This window comes from Kogia breviceps, chromosome 10 (assembly GCF_026419965.1).
Source record: "Kogia breviceps isolate mKogBre1 chromosome 10, mKogBre1 haplotype 1, whole genome shotgun sequence".
NCBI classification, from domain to species: domain Eukaryota; kingdom Metazoa; phylum Chordata; class Mammalia; order Artiodactyla; family Physeteridae; genus Kogia; species Kogia breviceps.
This window is the reverse complement of record NC_081319.1, coordinates 9,482,814-9,505,954: the sequence shown is the minus strand read 5'-3', so window position 1 is coordinate 9,505,954 and position 23,141 is coordinate 9,482,814. Positions and strand designations below refer to the sequence as shown.

At 37.0% G+C, this 23,141-nt stretch overlaps 1 protein-coding gene across 15 annotated transcripts in view; it reads left to right on the top strand.

The window, feature by feature from the left end:
- Positions 1–23,141, top strand: part of GRM7 (glutamate metabotropic receptor 7) — an 840,756-nt gene that overhangs the window by 410,079 nt on the left and 407,536 nt on the right. For all 15 annotated transcript variants that reach the window (XR_010842481.1, XR_010842477.1, XR_010842478.1 and 12 more), the window contains exons 3-4: positions 801–942; positions 9,862–10,016. Coding sequence is in view for 6 of the 15 variants with exons in the window: in XM_059076083.2 (XP_058932066.1) it covers positions 801–942; positions 9,862–10,016 (297 nt within the window). In the remaining 9 variants the exon portion in view is untranslated. The remainder of the gene's footprint in view (positions 1–800; positions 943–9,861; positions 10,017–23,141) is intronic.

The following is a 23,141-nucleotide window of genomic DNA, read 5'->3' as shown; positions in this document are numbered from 1 at the left end:
AAACCACTAGATCCAGGAGCTGCTACTAAGCAGGTGTTGAGTAGTGGGGAGGGTATCAGTTGCTTACTAAACTGCTGCATATTCCCCTGTCTTGAAATTCATAAGCCAGTTAATACAATAATCGTCCTGAGAAGTCTGGGGTAAATACGTCTATTTTTCTATTTAATCCTCTTTTCTACTAACATGAAATGGTCAATGCTAACTACCTTATAAGGACTTTTAAGATCAGATAACATACATAGAACACACATTTGTAGGTTGGGCACATAGTATGTGGTCAATAAAAATGTATTACTCTGATTTATAGTAGTTGATCTTGTTCTTGTTGTTTTATTTTTAGATTTACTGCATTGGCTGTGAGCTTGAAAAGTTGGAACGGGTATAAAGGGGAAAAAATTATGAGAATGTGAACACCAGGAAAGCAATAGAAATTGACATGAGTTTTACCTGTTCAAGTACTTTTATATTGTAGTTGACTGTGGTTTTCTTGTAGTGTATTACATTCATTTTAAAGGCCTCCCATCCAGTTTGTCTACCTAAACCTACCTCTCCAGAATCAGTATCACTGGTACTCCTGTGCATACAAGTGCATTACTAAGAGAATGAGGCTGTGCCTTACCATGGAAGGTGCACGAAGTATGAACTCAGCGTAATGTCCTAAGCCTTGCTCATTCAGCAAATCACCAAGGAAGTGCTATGCACTCAGAGTTTGCAAGTTCCTCCTCCCCATCTACTTTCCCTGGTTTGTTTGGTATCTCTGCGCGAACTTTATTGACACTCTGCTTTCTTTTCTTACACAGGTGGGCTCTGCATTGCCCAGTCCGTGAGAATCCCCCAAGAACGCAAAGACAGGACCATTGACTTCGATAGAATTATCAAGCAGCTCCTAGACACACCCAACTCCAGGGCTGTTGTGATTTTTGCCAACGATGAGGATATCAAGTAAGGCTGAGTGGTGAAATTCGTTAAAATGCATGTTGCAATTTAGGAGACAGAAAGATCAGGATCCTGGCAGACCAAGGGGAAAAGATAGCACAGGATCAAATCAATAATTACATGGTGGCAAAGTCTGTTCGCACTTACGACCCCACAGAAGTGGTTAGAGCGAACCATGGAAGCAGCAGCATGTTTCTGTCGTATATTTCCCCCCATTGGCTAAAAACATGTATTCAGTTACTTGTAAAAAGAGAAAACCCCTGGACTTTCCGAAGGTTCTTTTATTAAATAATATATCCACGTGTAACAGACTTTGATCTAAAGAGTGGCTCTTCTTAGTGTAGAAGAACAATGCCTTATATTTCTGGCCATGTTTCTCCTGCTTTGGATTTCACGTGTTCACAGCCAAGCTTGCCCGTATCTCTCCATTCTTCGATCCACTTCTTGTCTTTTTCTTTACCTTCATCCTCCTTGGTGTCAACAATCTGATTGTTAATTCTCACTTTCCTTTTTAGCTCATTCCTTGGCCAAGCCTTGGAGGGCGAACCTTGGAAATGTTTCTAGAATGCAAATAGGCCCTGTTTCCATTTCTGACCACTGCCACCTCGGTTGGTCCACAGTCCTTATCATTTTTAGAACAAACAGTAATTACACCTTTAACAGTAATTAAACAGTAATTTAAAATATCAAAAAATGTTAAAAAAAATCTAGATTAAAAAAAAAAAAAGCTGCATTCATCCTGTCCCGTAGGTAACAACTTCTCCTTTCCAGACGCTATAGCTAATAACCAGTGTCTTGTATATTTTTCTAGAGACAGTGTGTATATTTTTACACAAATGGTAGAATACTGTTGTTCTCCCCCCCTGCTAGCCTTCACTCACCCTTGTTTCATAGAAGCCTCTGAATGTCAGTACCTATAGATCTATTCAGTCTTTTCAATAGCCGGGCAGAATTTCATTTTATATATTTCCTGTAATTTATCTAACCGCTCCCTTCCTGATTGGCATTTAAGTTTGATTACAGACTCCTGCAATTATAAATTGTGTTGCGATAAACTTTCTCTTCCACAAATCTGTGTGTGCAAATATGAAATATTAATATCCACGTACAATATGTGATATATAATATTAACATACTGCAAATATATAATAATGTACAAGTGTATTACTTTATATATTTGTTAAGTATTTAAAACAGAAATTCCTGGAAAATAAGTTTCCAGGACAAAGATGCATTCCTTCTTAAATGTGAATATTGTTTTCCAAAGAGATGTGGCCAGTTTACACCTCTGCTGATGGGAAATCTGTGTGGATTTTTTAAATCTTAGATTGTCTGACAGTTCAACATAATATGGCATTTAATTTGAAGGTGAATATCTTCTATTAAGCGTAAAGTTGAAGGTTCCAGGCCGTTGTTACCCCCACGTGGAGGGGGGTAACAGCCTGCCTGCCGGTCCTGTGTCTCCCCCTCCGCGTGTACCCTCCATCTGCTTGTGAATCCACCCGTCACCGAACTGGAGTCTGTAGTCTCCACTAGTCTGTACGCGTCATTAACATGGAGGTGATGCCCCTTTTGACTTCCTTCCGTAACCTTAATTAACCCCATCACAGTTTTGAGCTCTGACATGGGTGGCAGGACGAGTAAATGAGAAGAGTATTAAACCTCAAGTCAGGATACCCGAGGATGGATTTTTTTTTTTTTTTTTTGCCACTTAAATGACCACTGTCTCAGCTTGGGCGAGCCTCTCCCCGCACCCTGCTTCCCTAACTCTCTGAGGCCTCAGTTTTCCCATCAGTAAAATGAAAATCCTTTTGAGCTCTTTCTATGATGATGTGGACTTCTGCTTTTCTAGCTTTATTTCATTCCTTGCTCCCTCGTGGTTTGTGTACTGCAGGCAAGGGTCCACGTGCGTTTCCTCCTTCCTGGGTCGCGGAACATTCTCTTCGAGCTACCTGGAATGCTCTGCTTCCCCACTTCATCATTTTAGCGCCATCGATAGTGTTACGCTTGAGGGAAGATTTCTCTGAACAGTGTAGCTTGGATAAGTTTGTCGTAACAACTCAGTTTCATAGTTTATGTCACTGATGTAATTTTGCATCCTTTGATCATTTAAGTAGTGTCTGTATTCTGCACTAGCCTGTAGGCATCATGAAGACAGATGATGCCCCTTTTGACTTCCTTTCGTATCACAGAGCTCAGTACATGGCAGATCCTCAGTGAATGTCATCAAATGGGAATGAATCAAATGCCTAGTCCATTTAATAATTTAAGTAAAGGGCTCTCTCTCTGAACTTCATGATGCTTTAAAATGTGGTCCTATTTTTGCATGTAGACCCTGCCTTCACTCACTCAGTTCTCCACCTACAATGCATGACTGGACCTTCAGTGTGTCCTAATCGCTCCTCCAGCGGGGCTTTGGCTCATGGTGTTTCTCCTCTCCTTTTCTACCTGTTGAGACTGTGTCTGTTGTTCAAGGTTTATTTCAAATGTGCCCTTCTCCATGAAGCTGTTTCTGATCACCCCTTAGACGTACCATTTCTCTCCTTACAAAATGCCGATTCTCTTGTTCTTAGGGCATTTTCTTCAACACTTTGTGATTTAGTTATTTAAGGCACTTTGTTGTTATAATATTACTCTTTCTTTTTTTTGTTCCAGATCTTGTCAACTCATACTTTTCTTAATCATCTCATATTCTTTTTTCATACACATTTTGCACATTCTAAAATATGTAATACATTGATCAGGTGTGGCCCCCTGTTTATATTTAGGTACATGGCACATAAAAGATTTATTTACTAATAGCCCTGGTGATTAATTGGTTGTAGTATCCTTGACTTGCAGGTATTGTGAGGTTTTAGTTTGCCATGTGAAAAGGTATAAAATCTGCTCAATAGCTATGCTCATTATTTTTTGCATGGGAGTTTGTGGTTGAATAGCATTGTGTAGTGTGACTCATAGAAGAGACAGCAGTAATAGTTTTTGAGCACAGTAATAAAAGTCAAGTGCATATATAAGTTTCTTCCAAAACATGAACTTAAGCCCACTGTTAACCCACATGTTATGTTATTTCTTTGTTCAGAAGATCTACACTGTAGATGGGGAATTTTGAGACATCTTAGAACATTAATTTTAAATACTTTGTCAGAGAATAGCAGTGAGAAGAACTTAATATCAAGATTTTGAAGCTAAGTGCTTAATCAGTCATGGGTACTGATAATTTGAATGTTAGGCAAGAGTGTATCGTTTTCCCGAAACACTTTTTTTTCTGATTATAAAAGTAATACAGGGCTATTGTAATCCATTGGAAAATAATGGAAACTTTTTTGTCGTTGCATTTTAGTTAAAGGAATTCTTATGTTTACTCTGCCCCCTGATTATCTAGAAGAATTAAAGGTCAGAGAGAATAATCACAAATCAGGATTGTAAGTAATCCCCTATAAAACTTGCTATCCCAACACTCAGAGATAACCACTAATAAAATTCTGGTTTGACCTTTGCAATTATTTTATTCTAAACGTAAGTAAGTTTTCCCCAACAGAATCAGGATCGCATAGTATTTAATATTCTACTTTTTGCAGTTCACATCTCATACCATAATATGTTTAAATGGTTTAATCTTATTTCTCTTAATAAATTAACCCACACTTTTATGTAAACATATTAAGGTGAATATTTACTGTTTTTTAAACATCTTTATTGGAGTATAATTGCTTTACAGTGGTGAGTTAGTTTCTGCTTTATAACAAAGTGAATCAGCTATACATATACATATATACCCATATCCCCTCCCTCTTGCGTCTCCCTCCCTCCTAGCCTCCCTATCCCACCCCTCTAGGTGGTCACAAAGCCCAGAGGTGATCTCCCTGTGCTATGCGGCTGCTTCCCACTAGCTATCCACCCTACGTTTGGTAGTGTATATATGTCCATGCCACTCTCTCTCTTCATCCCAGCTTACCCTTCCCCCGCCCCATATCCTCAAATCCCTGCTGTAGTAGGTCTGTGTTTTATTCCTATTCTACGCCTAGTCTCTTCATGACATTTTTTTTTCTTAGAGTTCATATATATGTGTTAGCATACGGTATTTGTATTTCTCCTTCTGACTTACTTCACTCTGTATGACAGACTCCAGGTCCATCCACCTCACTACAAATAACTCAGTTTCATTTCTTTTTATGGCTCAGTAATATTCCGTTGTATATATGTGCCACATCTTCTTTATCCATTCATCTGTTGATGGGCACTTAGGTTGCTTCCATGTCCTGGCTATTATAAACAGAGCTGCAATGAACATTTTGGTACGTGACTCTTTTGAGTTATGGTTTTCTCAGGGTATATGCCCAGTAGTGGGATTGCTGGGTCATATGGTAGTTCTATTTGTAGTTTTTTAAGGAACTTCTCCATAGTGGCTGTATCAATTTACATTCCCACCAGCAGTGCAAGAGTGTTCCCTTTTCTCCACACCCTCTCCAGCATTTATTGTTTCTAGATTTTTTGATGATGGCCATTCTGACCGGTGTGAGATGATATCTCATTGTACTTTTGATTTGCATTTCTCTAATGATTAATGATGTTGAGCATTCTTTCATGTGTTTGTTGGCAATCTGTATATCTTCTTTGGAGAAATGTCTATTTAGGTCTTCAGTCCATTTTTGGATTGGGTTGTTTGTTTTTTTTTTTGTTATTGAGCTGATACAAATCAATGGAGAGATATACCATGTTCTTGGATTAGAAGAATCAACATTGTGAAAATGACTCTACTACCCAAAGCAATCTACCGATTCAATGCAATCCCTATCAAACTACCACTGGCATTTTTACAGAACTAGAACAAAAAATTTAACAATTTGTATGGAAACACAAAAGACCACGAATAGCCAAAGCAATCTTGAGAATGAAAAATGGAGCTGGAGGAATCGGGCTCCCTGACTTCAGACTACACTACAAAGCTACAGTAATCAAGACAGTATGGTACTGGCACAAAAACAGAAATATAGGTCAATGGAACAGGATAGAAAGCCCAGACATAAACCCACACACATATGGTCACCTTATCTTTGATAAAGGAGGGAAGGATGTACAGTGGAGAAAAGACAGCCTCTTCAATGAGTGGTGCTGGGAAAACTGGACAGCTACATGTAAAAGTTTGAAATTACAACACTTCCTAACACCATACACAAAAATAAACTCAAAATGTAAGACCTAAATGTAAGGCCAGACACTATCAAACTGTTGGAGGAAAACATAGGCAGAACACTCTATGACATAAATCACAGGAAGATTTTTTTTTGACACACCTCCTAGAGAAATGGAAATAACAACAAAAATAAACAAATGGGACCTAATGAAACTTAAAAGCTTTTGCACAGCAAAGGATACCATAAACGAGACCAAAAGACAACCCTCAAAATGGGAGAAAATAGTTGCAAATGAAGCAACTGACAAAGGATTAATCTCCAAAATTTATAAGCAACTCTTACTTTTTGTATTTATATCAGTTTTATCTTTCTTACCTTGTTATAGATGGCTTCTCCCCATCCTTTTCATGCTCTTCAAATGTCATCAGCACTTTCTCAATGAATTGTTATTAGCAACAAATTGTGTATTATCCTTATTTTTCTGTGCTGTCATACAACTCTATACTTTTAAGTATGCATATATTCATATATGTGGGGCCAGCCTTCATTATGTAAGAACTGAATAATCTTTTGTCGTTTTTTTAATTTTACTTTTTTTTTCTTAACACTACCTTGCAGAAATCAAACTATGTATAATTTTAATTGGTCTCTAATCCATCCTTTGGATACACTATCATTTCTTTAACCAGTCCCTTATTGCTCTGCATTTAGGTTATCTCCAGTAGTGAACATATGATTTTCACAGCATCAGTAATCATATCCTTTGGATAGATTAGTATCAATAGAAATGGTATCTGTATGGATAGAGTATAAACGGTTGTGTTTTATTTTTGTGAAAATAATAAAAGTCCATAATTTTTTAAAAAAACAAAATATGACTAAAACATTTTTGATGCAAAACATCGGTCTCCTGTCCCATCCCACCATACTCTCTGGTTTTGTTCTCCTTGAGCAATTATTTTATTTCTTTAAGCTAATTCTACTGCTCTTACCTGCATAATGTGCTTATACTACAATTTTGTAACTATTACTTTAAAATATTATCTATCAGTTCCTCTTATGTGAGGTAGAATTTAGCTTATTTACACCTCCTTTATCTTCCCAACATTGTTCCAGATTTTCATTTAGTAAAAATCAGAGTTGACATTATTATGATTGTATAAATATTATATACTACAGCATCAAGTATTTTTTCTATGATATGATTTTGGGGAAAAAACTTTTGTTTTTTCCTGGAGTTAATATGACAGTTTTTTTACTTGCATAGTTATCTTTAATATTTTATTATTAATGTCCTAGGTCTATCACTTTTCCCAGGTATTCATATATATAAAATAATCTGTGAGTTCCATTACTTTTTGGGACACTTCCCTCCTGAAAGTTCCATCTTTCTGTTTTAAACTAGGCTGGTCTCTGTTATTTTAAGATTTTCTTTTTCTTTCTCTCTCTCTTTCATTTTTATTCATCATTTATTTTCTTTATTTTGCTGAAATGCACCCTCCAATGATTTTCTACTAAAGGAAAAATTAAAGAAAAACTTTTTTGTGTGTTTCATGCCTAAAAATATTCTTATCCTGCCTCCACACTTAATTACTAGTTGGAAATGTAAGGTGTGGTCTCATATTTATTTTTAAATACATAACACCTAGCACATAAATGAGTTATAGCAAGTATCTATGGTGACTAATGAGTTACAAAACTTGAAACTTGCAAGGGATTTGAGATTCTAAGTCTGGATAGAAAAATCTTTAAGATCCCTCGGATATCTGTCTATCTCTCTGTCTATCTGTCTTTCCATCTATCTGTCTGTCTATCTACCTTTATAGATGCCAGTTCTATTTGTATAGAGATTCTGTGTGTGTTAAGTATTAGAATTCTAGATTATAAATGTTTTTTTCTCAAACTTTGGAAGGCATTACTTCATCATCTGTCATCCTTTTTTTTTTCCCTTCTCTTGAGAGGTTGGTAATATTCTGCTACTTATTACTCTCCAGAGGTCCCAGTTTTCTCTTGAAAGCTTTATTCTCACTTTTTCCAGAATTCTTAATTCTGTGACATGCTTTATTTCCCCCCATTAAATTGCAGGATGAGTCTCTTTTAATTTGGAAATGCATACTTTCAATTCCTTGCAGGTTTATTTTTTTCATTAAAAAGTTATTTAAAACTTTAATTTCTCTTTACATTTGTTCTGGAAATGCTGTTAGTTGGATGTAAGTCTTCCTGGGTTTCTTCTTTAAGACACTTATCTGTTCTTGTGTATGTTATACCTTTTTGTTGTTGTTTTGCTTTCTGAAAATGTTTCTTCACTTTCTTCTTTATCTCTTCTAACTTAATTTTAGTTTCATATTTTTAATAACTAAGGGTTATTTCTTATTGTCGTTTCTATCTTATTCTTGATAATAGAGATGATAATTCTCATTTAACTGCACTTGCTTTTTTTGGTTTCTTTTTTTTTTGTTTTTTTGGTATATTTTCTCTGTCTCACTCCACACCAGTTTCCTTTCCCTTGTTAATTTATTTGGTTTCTATTTTACCTCAGGAATTTTCCACAATGATGGGTCATTTCCGGCAGTTTCCATCTGAATAAGACACAGAGAGTTCTATGTACATGGGCAGAATTTGTCAACTGATAGGGCTCTGGGTGGACTGGTCAGGCATCCCAGTGGCCATTCCATGAGGGAATAACTCTGTGTCAGTATCTAGAATCTTTTTCCTGGGGTGGTTCAGATTTTTCCAGAGAAGCTGTTTTCTGCCTGGGACAACACACCCTTGGTTTCTAGAATTCTGGAAGCAGAGGTGAAAATTTCCTAGAGGGTCTTACCATTTCATTTCTTAATGGTAATTTAACGTCTTCCCTTACTCCCACCACCATCATGTTTAACTCACCACCTCACATCTACCACCTTCTACTGTTTGGGTGTTCACAGTATCAGAACCTATTCCTTAGGATTTTATTAGAAAATTACCATTCCATATGCTGCCCAGATGAAAGAGGAGGAGACCTTTGGTTTTTGCAATTTCATATACAGTTTTTCAACCAATCATATTGTATTAAACCATGTACATCTGTGGTACCTGATATCTACAAGTCCTGAGAGACAAACCAACCACCACTGCTGTTATTATCCACCAACGTAGTTTCTGTTGCACAAATGTAGTTACCTCTTATCCAACCCCTGTTCTTCCAAAAATATTATGGTATTAATTTCATGAATAATGAGTTTCCCTTTTGTTATTTGCCCTTATTGCCCTTGTTGTTTGTGTACTATTTTCATTTATAAACATGAGTTATACATGTTTCAAGCTAATGTGAATTTCTGTTCATTTTTATAAATAATTCAAGATGCTTCATTTAGACCGATATATTTCTTTCCAGAAAAGATATGTGCTACCAGCAGCAAATGGGAGTGCTCATGTCTCCAGCCTCATGCCAAAACTCACAACACAGAATAAAACCAAACAAACGTTTTGGCCAAAATTAAATATTGTGTTCTAATTCACATTTTCCACCTTTTTAATGTATGTGAATAACCAGCTTACTGGTTATTTATATTACTCCTTTTATCTTTTGATTTTTAATACTCTGCCTATTTATCTCAAGCTACTTTGATTACTTGTCTTATTGGTTTACAAAAACTCTTTATATATTAAGGATGTAAATCTTTTTTCTTACTATTGATCACTTTTTGAGAAATACTGACTTGCTTTTCTTCTGCTTGATTCCTAATATGTATGTGTTCAGTAGTTGCTGTTTATCATTAAGATATATTTTTAATGTTCCTCTCCACAGGCAGATCCTTGCAGCAGCCAAAAGAGCTGACCAAGTAGGCCATTTCCTTTGGGTGGGATCAGACAGCTGGGGATCCAAAATAAACCCACTGCACCAGCATGAAGATATTGCAGAAGGAGCCATCACCATTCAGCCCAAGCGAGCAACTGTGGAAGGTATGAGTTTTGTCAGTAGCATGATACTCTAAGAGAATGGTTGGTGCTGTGTAGGGTGGCTAAAGCGTGTGTCTCTTTGTGGGTTGGGTTTTTTACATAATTTATGCAGGATAGTTTCAAACTTGCAGCCATGAAATACAAATGAAGCCCTATATCTGGTCTGTTCTTTTAGTTGATAGTCTTCTTTTGAAAAGATCATGTTATTTTCATAATAATATCCAAATTAGCATATATCCTTTGTTTTATTATGCTACAAGAGCTTTCTGAGAGATCATTACCCTTAATAAGAAGTGAAATAATAACACAATAAAAGTGTATATAAGCAAGCTGCATTTTCTAAGAGAGTATTTTCCCTTTGTAATTTATCCATTACTTCCGTAGCAGGATAACTATAGGGATTCTTTTCCCCCATTACCTCTTGAGGTCTCTTCTAACCCCCCAGATCATACAGCATATGATCCAGCTCAGGCACCAGCATCACCTTGCCTTCCTGGGGCTCTTTTGTTCTTGCCTTTTCTCTTTCTCTTACCTTCTGAAATTGCTGCCCCTTTTCTTTTCCTTTGCCTTCCTTGCTGCTGCAAAGATTTTTTAAGAGGTAAAAGGAGGAGAGGGTGTTTATTGGCATCTTTCTGATCTAACAAAAGTTGCTGATTACAATTTATGTCCTCCTTTAATTTGAATAGTTATTGCTAAAAGAGGACAGTGTAAAGAAAAGCAACTCGTCCGCTGGTATCCTGCTTTGTCTTCCTTTTTGGATGGGCCAGGTCTCCAAAGATTCCATAGAGCATGCTTTGCACGTTAAAAAGAACTCCATCCTCTCACTCACAAAGAATCAAATATTTGCCTTTCTTTCTATTCTGTCTCTACTCCAATCTAAGTAATTATTCTCCCCAGAATGCTGCATGTTCTATGTGGGCCTTTTTAAACAAACCAAGTTGTGGTTCTGTCACTGTTTCCTTTCTATGTTATCTCAGGGAGATAAAGATCCCATGAGTCACCCATGTGTTCATTGAGAGGCTTTGAATTAATTTCATTCCCAAATATATGTCTGGAGAAGATTGCCTATCTTCCTACCCAACCCAGTACATCTGCAGATGAGCTACAAGAATAAAAGCCATTTTAACTCTTTCCACTCCTTTTCACTAAAAACTATCTCCTGTGTGCTTTGCTCTGTGCTGAGTTGGAAAAATAAGAAGAGGACAAAAATCCCATCCTCAAAGCATACAGAGCTCAGTAAATGTATCAGAAAATAGTCGGTGACTCTGTAACATGAGAAATACTGTAAGCACAGTGCGGAATATATGGATAGATGGTGTGGGATAAGATAAAATGCAAGCTTGTCTAGGGTGGTGATGCTGTGGTTGCGGAAAGATGCCTGAGAGGAGGTAAAACACGAAGTGATGCACTAAAGCTCATCAGACAACACGAAGAAACTCCTCTACTCCGAACCCAGGAGGTGGGAGCAAAAGAGTGAAGGAGCAGGGCATATTGGGGTAAGTTTAAATAATTCATTCTGCAGCCCAATCCTTCATTGTAGCGATCCTTAAATCCTTCCAGTTCTTTTTTTTTCTTTACATTTTGTTTTTAACATCTTTATTGGAGTATAATTGCTTTACAGTGGTGAGTTAGTTTCTGCTTTATAACAAAGTGAATTATCAATACATATACATATATCCCCATATCCCCTCCGTGTTGCGTCTCCCTCCCATCCTCCCTATCCCACCTCTCTACGTGGTCACAAAGCACTGAGCTGATCTCCCTGTGCTATGCGGCTGCTTCCCACTAGCTATCTGTTTTACATTTGGTGGTGTACATATGTCAGTGCCACTCTCTCACTTTGTCCCAGCTTGCCCTTCCCCCTCCCTGTGTCCTCAAGTCCATTCTCTCTGTCTACATCTTTATTCCTGTCCTGCCCCTATATTCTTCAGAACCTTTTTTTTTTTTACATTCCATATAGATGTGTAAGCATATGGTATTTGTTTTTCTCTTTGTGACTTACTTCACTCTGTATGACAGAGTCCATTCACCTCACTACAAATAACTCAATTTTGTTTCTTTTTGTGGCTGAGTAATATTCCATTGTATATATGTGCCACATCTTCTTTATCCATTCATCTGTCGATGGACACTTAGGTTGCTTCCATGTCCTGGCTATTGTAAATAAGGATGCAATGAACATTGTGGTACATGTCTCTTTTTGAATTATGGTATTCTCAGGGTATATGCCCAGTAGTGGGATTGCTGGGTAGTATGATAGTTCTAGCTGTAGTTTTCTAAGGAACCTCCATACTGTTCTCCATAGTAGCTGTATCAATTTACATTCCCACGGACAGTGGAAGAGGGTTCCCTTTTCTCCACACCCTCTCCCGCATTTATAGTTTGTACATTTTTTGATGATGGCCATTCGGACTGGAGTGAGGTGATACCTCACGGTAGTTTTGATTTGCACTTCCCGAATGATTAGTGATGTTGAGCATCCTTTCATGTGTTTGTTGGCAATCTGTATATCTCCTTTGGAGAAATGTCTATTTAGGTCTTCTGCCCATTTTTGGATTGGGTTGTTTGGTTTTTTTTTTGATATTGAGCTGCATGAGCTGCTTGTAAATTTTGGAGATTAATCCTTTGTCAGTTGCTTCATTTACAAATATTTTCACCCATTCTGAGGGTTGTCTTTTCATCTTGTTTATGTTTTCCTCTGCTGTGCAAAAGCTTTTAAGTTACATTAGGTCCCATTTTTTATTTTGTTTTTATTTCCATTTCTCTAGGAGGTGGGTCAGAAGGGATCTTGGAGTGATTTATTCCATAGATTGTTCTGCCTATGTTTTCCTCTAAGAGTTTTATAGTGTCTGGCCTTACATTTAGTTATTGAATCCATTTTGAGTTTATTTTTGTGTATGGTGTTAGGGAGTGTTCTAATTTCATTCTTTTACATGTAGCTGTCCAGTTTTCCCAGCACCCCTTATTGAAGAGGTTATATTTTCTCCATTGTATATTCTTCCCTCTTTTATCAAATATAAGGTGACCATATGTGCGTGGGTTTCTCTCTGGACTTTTTATCCTGTTCCATTGATCTGTAGTTCTGTTTTTGTACCAGCACCATACTGTCTTGACTACTGTAGCTTTGTAGTGTAGTCTGAAGTCTGGAAGCCTGTTTCCTCCTGCTCCATTTTTTCTCTCTCAAGATTGCTTTGAGTATTCAGGGTCTTTTGTGTTTCCATATATATATTGTGAAACTTTTTGTTCTAGCTTTGTGAAAAATGCCATTGGTAGTTTGATAGGGATTTCATGTAATCTGTAGATTGCTTTGGGTAGTGTAGTCATTTTCACACTGTTTACTCTTCCAATCCAAGATCATGGTATATCTCTCCATCTGTTTGTATCTTTAGTTTCTTTCATCAGTGTCTTGTAGTTTTCTGCATACAGGTTTTGTCTCTATAGGTAGGTTTATTCTTAGGTATTTTATTTTTTTTGTTGCAATGGTAAATGGAAGTGTTTCCTTAATTTCCCTTTCAGATTTTTCATTATTCGTGTATAGGAATGCAGGAGATTTCTGTGCATTCATTTTGTATCCTGCTACTTTACCAAATTCGTTGATTAGCTCTAGTAGTTTGCTGGTAGCATCTTTAGGGTTCTCTATGTATAGTATCATGTCATCTGCAAACAGTGACAGCTTTACTTCTTCTTTTCCGATTTGGATTCCTTTTATTTCTTTTTCTTCTCTGATTGCTGTGGCTAAAACTTCCAAGCTATGTTAAATAATAGTGGTGAGAGTGGACAACCTTGTCATGTTCCTGATCTTAGAGGAAACGGTTTCAGTTTTTCACCACTGAGAACGATGTTGGTTGTGGTTTGTCCTATGTAGCCTTTATTATGTTGAGGTAAGTTCCCTCTATGCCTACTTTCTAGAGGGTTTTTATCATAAATACATGTTGGATTTTGTCAGAAACTTTTTCTGCTTCTATTGAGATGATCATATGGTTTTTCTCCTTCAATTTGTTAATATGGTGTATATCATTGATTGATTTGCATATATTGAAGAATCCTTGCATTCCTAGGATAAACTCCACTTGATCATGGTGTATGATCCTTTTAATGTGCTGTTAGACTTTGTTTGCTAGTATTTTGTTGAGGATTTTTGCATCTATGTTCATCAGTGATATTGGCCTGTAGTTTTCTCTTTTTGTGACGTATTTGTCTGGTTTTGGTATCAGGGTGATAATGGCCTCATAGAATGAGTTTGGGAGTGTTCCTCCCCCTGCTATATTTTGGAAGAGTTCGAGAAGGATAGGTGTTAGCTCTTCTCTAAATGTTTGATAGAATTCACCTGTGAAGCCATCTGGTCCTGGGCTTTTGTTTGTTGGAAGATTTGTAATCACAGTTTCAATTTCAGTGCTTGTGATTTGTCTATTCTTATTTTCTATTTCTTCCTGGCTCATTCTCTGAAGGTTGTGCTTTTCTGAGAATTTGTCCATATCTTCCAGGTTGTCCATTTTATTTGCATATAGTTGCTTGTAGTAATCTCTCACGATCCTTTGTATTTCTGGAGTGTCAGTTTTTACTTCTCCTTTTTCATTTCTAATTCTACTGATTTGAGTCTTCTCCCTTCTTTTCTTGATGAGCCTGGCTAATGGTTTATCAATTTTATTTATCTTCTCAAAGAACCAGCTTTTAGTTTTATTGATCTTTGCTCTTGTTGCCTTCATTTCTTCTTCATTTATTTCTGATCTGATCTTTATGATTTCTTTCCTTCTGCTAACTTTGCAGTTTTTTGTTCTTCTTTTTCTAAGTGCTTTAGGTGCAAGGTTAGGTTGTTTATTTGAGATGTTTCTTGTTTCTTGAGGTAGGATTGTATAGATAGAAACTTCCCTCTTAGAACTGCTTTTGCCTCATCCCATAGGTTTTGGGTCATCATGTTTTCATTGTCATCTGTTTCTAGGTATTTTTTTTATTTCCTCTTTGATTTCTTCAGTGATCTCTTGGTTATTTACTAGTGTATTGTTTAGCATCCATGTGTTTGTATTTTTTGCACATTTTTTCCTGCAATTGATATCTAGTCTCATAGCATTGTGTTTTAAAACATACTTGATATGATTTCAATTTTCTTAAATTTACCAAGGCTTGATTTGTTACCCAAGATATGATCTATCCTGAAGAGTGTTCCGTGAGCACTTGAGAAGAAAGCGTATTCTGTTGTTTTTGGATGGAAAGTCCTATAAATATCAATAAAGTCCATCTTGTTTAATGTGTCATTTAAAGCTTGTGTTCCCTTATGTATTTTCATTTTGGTTGATCTGTGCATTGATGAAAATGGGGTGTTAAAGTCCCCTACTGTGATTGTGTAACTGTCGATTTCCCCTTTTATTTGCCTTATGTAGTGAAGTGCTCCTAAGTTGGGTGCATAAATATTTACAATTGTTGTATCTTCTTCTTGGATTGATCCCTTGATCATTGTATAGTGTCCTTCTTTGTCTCTTGTAATAGTCTTTATTTCAAAGTCTGTTTTGTCTGATATGAGAATTGGTACTTCAGCTTTCTTTTGATTTCCATTTGCATGGAATATCTTTTTCCATCCCCTCACCTTCAGTCTGTATGTGTCCCTAGGTCTGAAGTGCGTCTCTTGTAGACAGCCTATATATGGGTCTTGTTTTTGTATCCATTCAACCAGTCTATGTCTTTTGGTGGGAGCATTTAATCCATTTACATTTAAGGTAGTTGTCGATATGTATGTTCCTGTTACCATTTTCTTAATTGTTTTGGGTTTGTTATTGTAGGTCTTTTCCTTCTCTTGTGTTTCCTGCCTAGAGAATATCCTTTAGTATTTGTTGTAAAGCTCGTTTGGTGGTGCTGAATTCTCTCAACTTTTGGTTGTCTGTAAAGGTTTTAATTTCTCCGTCAAATCTGAGTGAGATCCTTGGTGGGTGGAGTCATCATGGTTGTAAGTTTTTCCCTTTCATCACTTTAAATATGTCCTGCCACTCCCTTCTGCCTTGCAGAGTTTCTGCTGAAAGATCACCTGTTAGCCTTATGGGGATTCCCTTGTATGTTATTTGTTGTTTTTCCCTTGCTGCTTTTAATATTTTTTCTTTGTATTTAATTTTTGATAGTTTGACTAATATGTGTCTTGGTGTGTGTCTCTTTGGATTTATCCTGTATGGGACTCTCTGCTCTTCCTGGAGTTGATTGACTATTTCCTTTCCCATATTAGTGAAGTTTTCAACTATAATCTCTTTACATACTTTCTCAGTCCCTTTTTTTTCTCTTCTTTCTCTTGGACCTCTATAATTCGAATGTTGGTGTGTTTAATGTTGTCCCAGAGGTCTCTGAGACTGTCCTCAATTCTTTTCATTCTTTTCTTTATTCTGCTATGCTTTAGTTATTTCTACTATTTTATCTTCGAGGTCACTTGTCCATTCTTCTGCCTCAGTTATTCTGCTATTGACTCCTTCTAGAGAATGTTTAATTTCATTTATTGTGTTATTCATCATTGTTTTTTTGCTGTTTAGTTCTTCTAGGTCCTTGTTAAACTTCTTTTGTATTTTCGCCATTCTATTTCCAAGATTTGGATCATCTTTACTGTCATTACTCTGAATTCTTTTTCAGGTAGACTGCCTATCTCCTCTTCCTTTGTTTGGTCTGGTGGGTTTTTACTTTGCTTCTTCATCTGCTGTGTGTTTTTCTGTCTTCTCATTTTCCTTAACTTACGGTTTCTGGGGTCTCCTGTTTACAGGCTGCAGGTTCATTGTTCCCATTGTTTTTGGTGTCTGCCAAAAGGTTGGTTCAGTGGGTTGTGTAGGCTTCCTGTTGGAGGGGACTGGTGCCTGTGTTCTGGTGGATGAGTCTGGATCTTTTTTTCTGGTGGGCTGGACCGCATCCATTGGTGTGTTTTGGGGTGTCTGTTACCTTTTTATGATTTTAGGCAGCCTCTTTGCAAATGAGTGGGTTTGTGTTCCTGTTTTGAGAATTGTTTGGCGTAGGGTGTCTAGCACTGTAGCTTGCTTGTCATTGAGTGGAACTCAGTTTTAGCGTTGAGATAGAGATCTCTTGGAGATCTTTCACTGTTTGATATTTTGTGGAGCCGGGAGGTCTCTCGTGGACCAATGTCCTGAACTCAGGTCTCCCACCTCAGAGGCACAGGCCTGACACCCCACCCGAGCACCAAGACCCTTTTAACCACACGGCCAGGCGCGTGGGGAGTTTCTTGCCTTTTGGGAAGTCTAAGGTTTTCTGACAGCGTTCCGTAGGTGTTCTGTAGGAGTTGTTTCACATGTAGCTGTATTTCTGATGTATTTGTGGGGAGGAAGGTGATGTCCACGTGTTACTCCTCTGCTATCTTGAATGTCTCTCTACATGTTGTTTTTGAAAATGCTCCTGACAGAAGATAGAGATGCATCCAAAGGTGTTGCATGTTGTGCCAACTCTCTGGTTCCACAAATTCCCCCTTCCAGTTCTTTCAAAAGCTTCCCATTCATTGGGAAAACTCTTCCCTCTCCTAGAGTAGCAGTCACTGTTCTCTTTTCCTGATTAACTCCTTTCTATTCTTTGGGTCTCTGCTTAGATATTAATTTTCCTTGGAAGCCATCTGCAACCATTGCACCCCATACAGGTCTGGTTTGAGTCTCCTTCTGTTGCTTTTATTGCACCCTACATACTCTGTACCATTATAATATCTCTTTACTTGTCTCTATGTGGAAACCTATCCGCTATGCATCATTGTACCACCAGCACCTTGAACTTGGCCTGGATATGGCACGTGATCAAACATGTTTTTAAGTGGTGGGATGCCTGGGTGGATGGAGGAATTACAGGCCACATAAAGGTATGGCACAAAATATGGATGATAAGTGGACCAGAGTTGGATCATGAAGGGTCTTATAAACTACACTTAGGAATTTGTATTTCAGGCAGCACCTGAGTTTGAAAATGGGATGTAATAAGAGGGATTTAGAAAGTTCACTCACAAGACTCTATGAAGTGGTGAAGTGTAAGATTTGGGTGGGTGTCAAAGCAAAGCAACAGATTACAGGGTCTCTTCTGAGGTCCTCTCTTCCTAAGCGGTAGGTACATCATAGGCATGTTAGTAACTCCATGGTTTCTACCTCCAGCTTCAAGATATTATAGGAAATTACTAAGCACTTCAAAAATTTTATAAATTCTTGAAACAAAATACTTCTTCATGTATATATAGGGATACACAAAGTTATTAAATCAGACACAAAACAGCATCCTGAATCTGCCAAGAAAAATGTGGTCTCAAAAATGAAATGGAGGAGAAATGGTATTATCAATGAAAGTACTACTGAAATGTGACAGAACAGCAACTCTTCATGCAAAACTTTGCATTCCTCCCCAGAAAGAACTTGAGGCTTTTCATGTGACTGTTTAGAAATGGTGTGGCTTCTGTCTAGCCATATTGTCTTCTGCGTTGATAAAAAGATTGTGGCTGTGCATTTATAGTGCCACACTCCTAAGGAAGTGAAAAAGGAAATGTATTCCATCGCACTAAGTTTTCTGAACAAAGCTATGAAATATCTCAAATGAAACTACAGAGTGTTATTCTGTATGAGCAATTAAGTTTTCCTCTCCTGTGTTTTTTTTTCCTTTTCCTTTTTGGTGGTTGTTCCATACTGGATTCTACTGGGATGGACATCATCCAAATAGTCATAATACTGCTACATCCCTCTATCGTTGCCTGGGTTGTGCAGTGCTGTACCTTGTAATTTAAATAAGAAAAACCCAATCAATAATCAGCGTGTCTTTTTTTCCTTTAGATCGTACTTTGAACACATTTGGCAAACACCTAAATGTTTGGCTTCTCTTCTGTGTATCTGCATGAACAATTAACAACAAATTGCCTTAGGCCAAAGGGCTAGCCAGTGCATTGCGCCTGTGAAAGTCGTGTTCATCTTCTTTTAGCTTCTATCTGTATTTATTCTCCATTTGTAGAAAACAAGTTCTCAGTGTTTGCTAGCCCAGGGGGTCATTTTCCCCCACTTTCAATTAGATGATGATAGGAACCGTGCCCGGGAAAGGTCACCCCTAGCCCTGTTGTCTGCCCAGCATTCATGGGAGATCTCAGAGTGTTTCCAGACTTGGCAGCACTTCTCCAGCTCCTGAGCCAAAACCCTTCTATCATTTTTAGTTTTTCTGTATTGTCTGATGAGTCAAAGGACCCCTGGCATTTCTGTCTCTTCTGTTGCCCCATTAACAGGGATCCCCAGTCATTTTCTCCAGCCCTGAACAAGTCCTCAAAGCAAAATGCCCAAATCGCCTTCCACTCTTTGTCCTCCAAAAGGCTCTACTTCTCTGAGGGTAGGCTGTCCTGGGCATCCTCTGCTTATAGCCAGCAAGGATCATGGGCCAGGTTCTTTTCCTCTCTGACATAATCATTAACATTAGGAAGCAAGCATAATGAAGGGTGGATTTTCAAAGCCGACTCTAATGGTCCTGACTATTGGTGATGATTTTCAAATGGGTCTATAGCACAGCTTGGTTCCTGAATTAAATCTGTGATACGTGTAAGAAAAGACAAAAAGCACTCTGGACCTGGCATGAAAAAATTGGTTATTTCATGCATTTTCTAAGTCAAGATAGAAAAATTTCTTTATTTTTTCTTAAAACCAGAGATCAAAGCTTTGAAGAACTGAACTAAAATGTTTTTGGCTCCAATTTAGATATACCCTACTTTAGTCTTCCTTCATTACCTGGAATGGTCCACACACATCATAAAGTTTTGTTAGGGGAATGAGAGAAAATGCCAAGAAATGAAATACTGCCCTAAACCACAATATTATTTCTAAGCAATGCTATAATTAATAAAAGACCTATAACCTTGTTTAATGAAAGAGGAGTGAGACTATTCCATGTTCAGTGTTATGACAGTTTTTTTCATTGAATCTGTCATAAATGTTTATAAGCTCTAGCAAGGTATCAGCCACTGATCTAAACACTGAGCTATAGTGAGTGACAATGCAGATCACACCCCTGCTCTCCTGGAGTTTCCCTCCTAATATGGAGTTGTCAAGTGATAAAGAAGAGTATAAATAAGAAAATGTCACATTGGGATAATTACTATCAAGTGTATTTCCTTAAGGACCAACTTGTAAATTATTGAGATACAAGTGAAAAATAAAGAAGAAGAGAGACAAGGCAACCAGTATACCATGGAGGTTAAAAAAAAAAAATAAGAGATTTGGAGGATCTGTAGGAATGTCAGTAGCTCAGACCTCTTGAACCTGTTCTGGACTCCTGGCACATATTCATATCAGATCCTTACACTGCCTAAAATACCCAAGGTTTCCCATTTCACTGTTTCTGACCCATCTGGAAAATACTGGGGGTTTTGTGGATGATCAAACCATTAATGTTTTTAAAGACTTCCTTCTTTTTCCAGAGTTAGTCTATGCTGAGAAACCAAACTCAATGCTCCCACAGTCCAAAAGGTGTCACATACCCCCTTTATGAAAAACACAAATCATACTCATGGGCAGCAAGGCCCACTGGAATCTGATCCTTCAGGACAGTGCCTAAGACCCATGGCTTCCTGGGGATTATCCATCTTTTTTTTTTTTTTTTTTTTTCCTTAAACTTTGGCATTTAGTAATATAGCCCTAGCATATAGTAAGTCCTAAAAAAACAAATTTATCATTTTTGTCTGTTATATCTGAATCTATCTATAATACCTGAACATGCAAAAGACTGCATATTTGTATGAATTTGAAGTTTCTTAGGATGGCAGAAATATTCATCCAAAATGGCTTTTCTCTCTGACTTTGTATTCTAAGATATTTAGTCAAAAAGATCTCCACTTCAGGATTTGACCAGAAATTTCAAAGGTGGGTTTATACACTTTTCTATTTGCTTCCCTTAAGAGTATCTCTTGCCTTCTTTGTTCATCTTGCCTTTTCTTTCAGATTTTGAGAGACTTCCCATGAAGGACTGACATGATGGCTCAATTAGGTGATTTCCTGAGATGTTATAAACAAACACGGAAAGACTCAGCCTTGACTCCTCAGAAAGCAGAAAGTACAGCAGAGGCTGCCTCTATTTGTGTTAGACATTTCATTGGGAACTTCCTTTCCAAACTGTACTGCTTGCTTTTTTCATAGATGGTATATTTGGTGTTGTATCTAAAAGGTGTCACCATACCCAAGGTCATCTAGATTTTCTCTTATGTTATCTTCTGGGAGTTTTGTAGTTTTGTTTTACATTTAGCTCTATGATCCATTTTCAGCTGATTTTTTGTAGAGTGTAAGGTGTGTGTCTAAGCTGAATTGTTTTCATGTGGATGTCTAGTTGTTAAAGCCCCATTTGTTGAGGAGACTATCTTTGCTCCATTGTATTGCCTTTGCTCTTTTGTCAAAGATCAGCTGACTGTATTTATGGGGGCCTATTTCTGGATGCTGTCTTCTGTTCCACTGACATATTTGTCTGTTATTTCTCAGATACCACATTGTCTTGATTACTATCACTTTATAGTAAGTCTTGAAGTTGGGTAGCATCAGTCCTCCACCTTCATTCTTCTCCTTCAATATTGTGTTAGCTATTGTGAGTCTTTTGCCTCTTCATGTAAACTTTAGAATCAGTTTGTTGGTATCCATAACATAATTTCCTGAGATTTTTATTGGGATTGCATTGAATCTATAGATCTATTTGGGTAGAACTGACATCTTGACAATAGTAAATTTCCCTCTCCATGAACATGGAGTATTTCTACATTTACTTAGTTCTTCTTTGATTTCATTCATCAGTGTTTTGTAGTTTTTCTCATATAAATCTTGTACATATTTTATTAGATTTATACCTAAGGATATAATAAGGATAGTTTTATGTCTTCTTCCCAATCTATATAACTTATATTTCCTTTTTCTTGCCTTAATGCATTAGCAAATACTTCCTTTATGAAAGTGAAAAGATATAGTGGGAGGGGACATCCTTGCTTTGTAGTTTATCGTAGTAAGGGAAAGCTCTGAGTTTCTAACCATTAAGTATGATGTTAGCTGTAGATATTTTTGTAGATATATAATTTTTTTTAACAAACTTAGACTATAAGGTGAGTCATATTACTGTAAAATAAAAATTCAGATAGTTTCAAGAATGATTGTTGCCTTCACTATACATGCCTACAGTTATAACCATGTAATAACATAGGTAATGTTATTTTGTTAAATTTTATCATGAAATGAAGCCATTTTATATACATAGGAATTCTATGTAGGAATAGGAATTAGGAATTCTATGAAAATATTTATGCAAGGATAGTCTTTGAAGAAAAATGTAAGCTAGGGAATGCTTTTATAATTGTGAAATCAGCACAGCTTATGGTTCATTGATTGGCAAAAACATTGTTTTAAAAAAGAGAGAGAGATGTAATATTTCAAACAAATACCCCATTGTGTTGAAATTAGAAATGTATAAATATTGATAACCTAATTTTAATTTTGATTTGGAAAGCAGAATGCCAAAATGTCTTAATAAAACATTTTTTAGGCCGAGGAATATGACACTGATAATATTATTTTGGGATTCCATTCAGTTAGCACATTCCACAGTGCATTGATTCCTTGCTTAAAATAAATCATGACCTTTATGTGCTCTTTGCCCAGTTGAGAACTGATGTGTGCTCAAGGTTACATACTGTTCCTCTAACTATAGCTCCAGCAACTTTCCTCCCTGAGTCATCACATTCAGGAACTTTCACTTTATAAATGTACCTCCCCCTTTTTTTTACCCACTCCAAGATTGTATTCACTGTCATCACATCATCATTAATGTTTCTTTATATCACAGAATTATAGGTAATGAGCTGTTAGATGTGGAAGAGATCATTTATTGTCAATCAGTTAACAAATGTTGGCTGTCTACTCTCTGACAGGCACTGACCAGGTGCTGGTAAGCAGAAAACAAACATTCTTTCCCTCATGGAGATTAAGGTATAGCAGAGGGAGAGAGATAATTATTAATTGGCTGAATAAATAAGTAAATAATAGACAGTGTTAGCTGTTGGTAAATTGTATGAATTTTATCTCTTTATGGATATTCTCATTTTGTTTATTCATCATTTTCCTAGTTTTCTTTCTTTGTTCATGATTTCCTTTAAATATTTGATCATATTTAAGACAATTGACT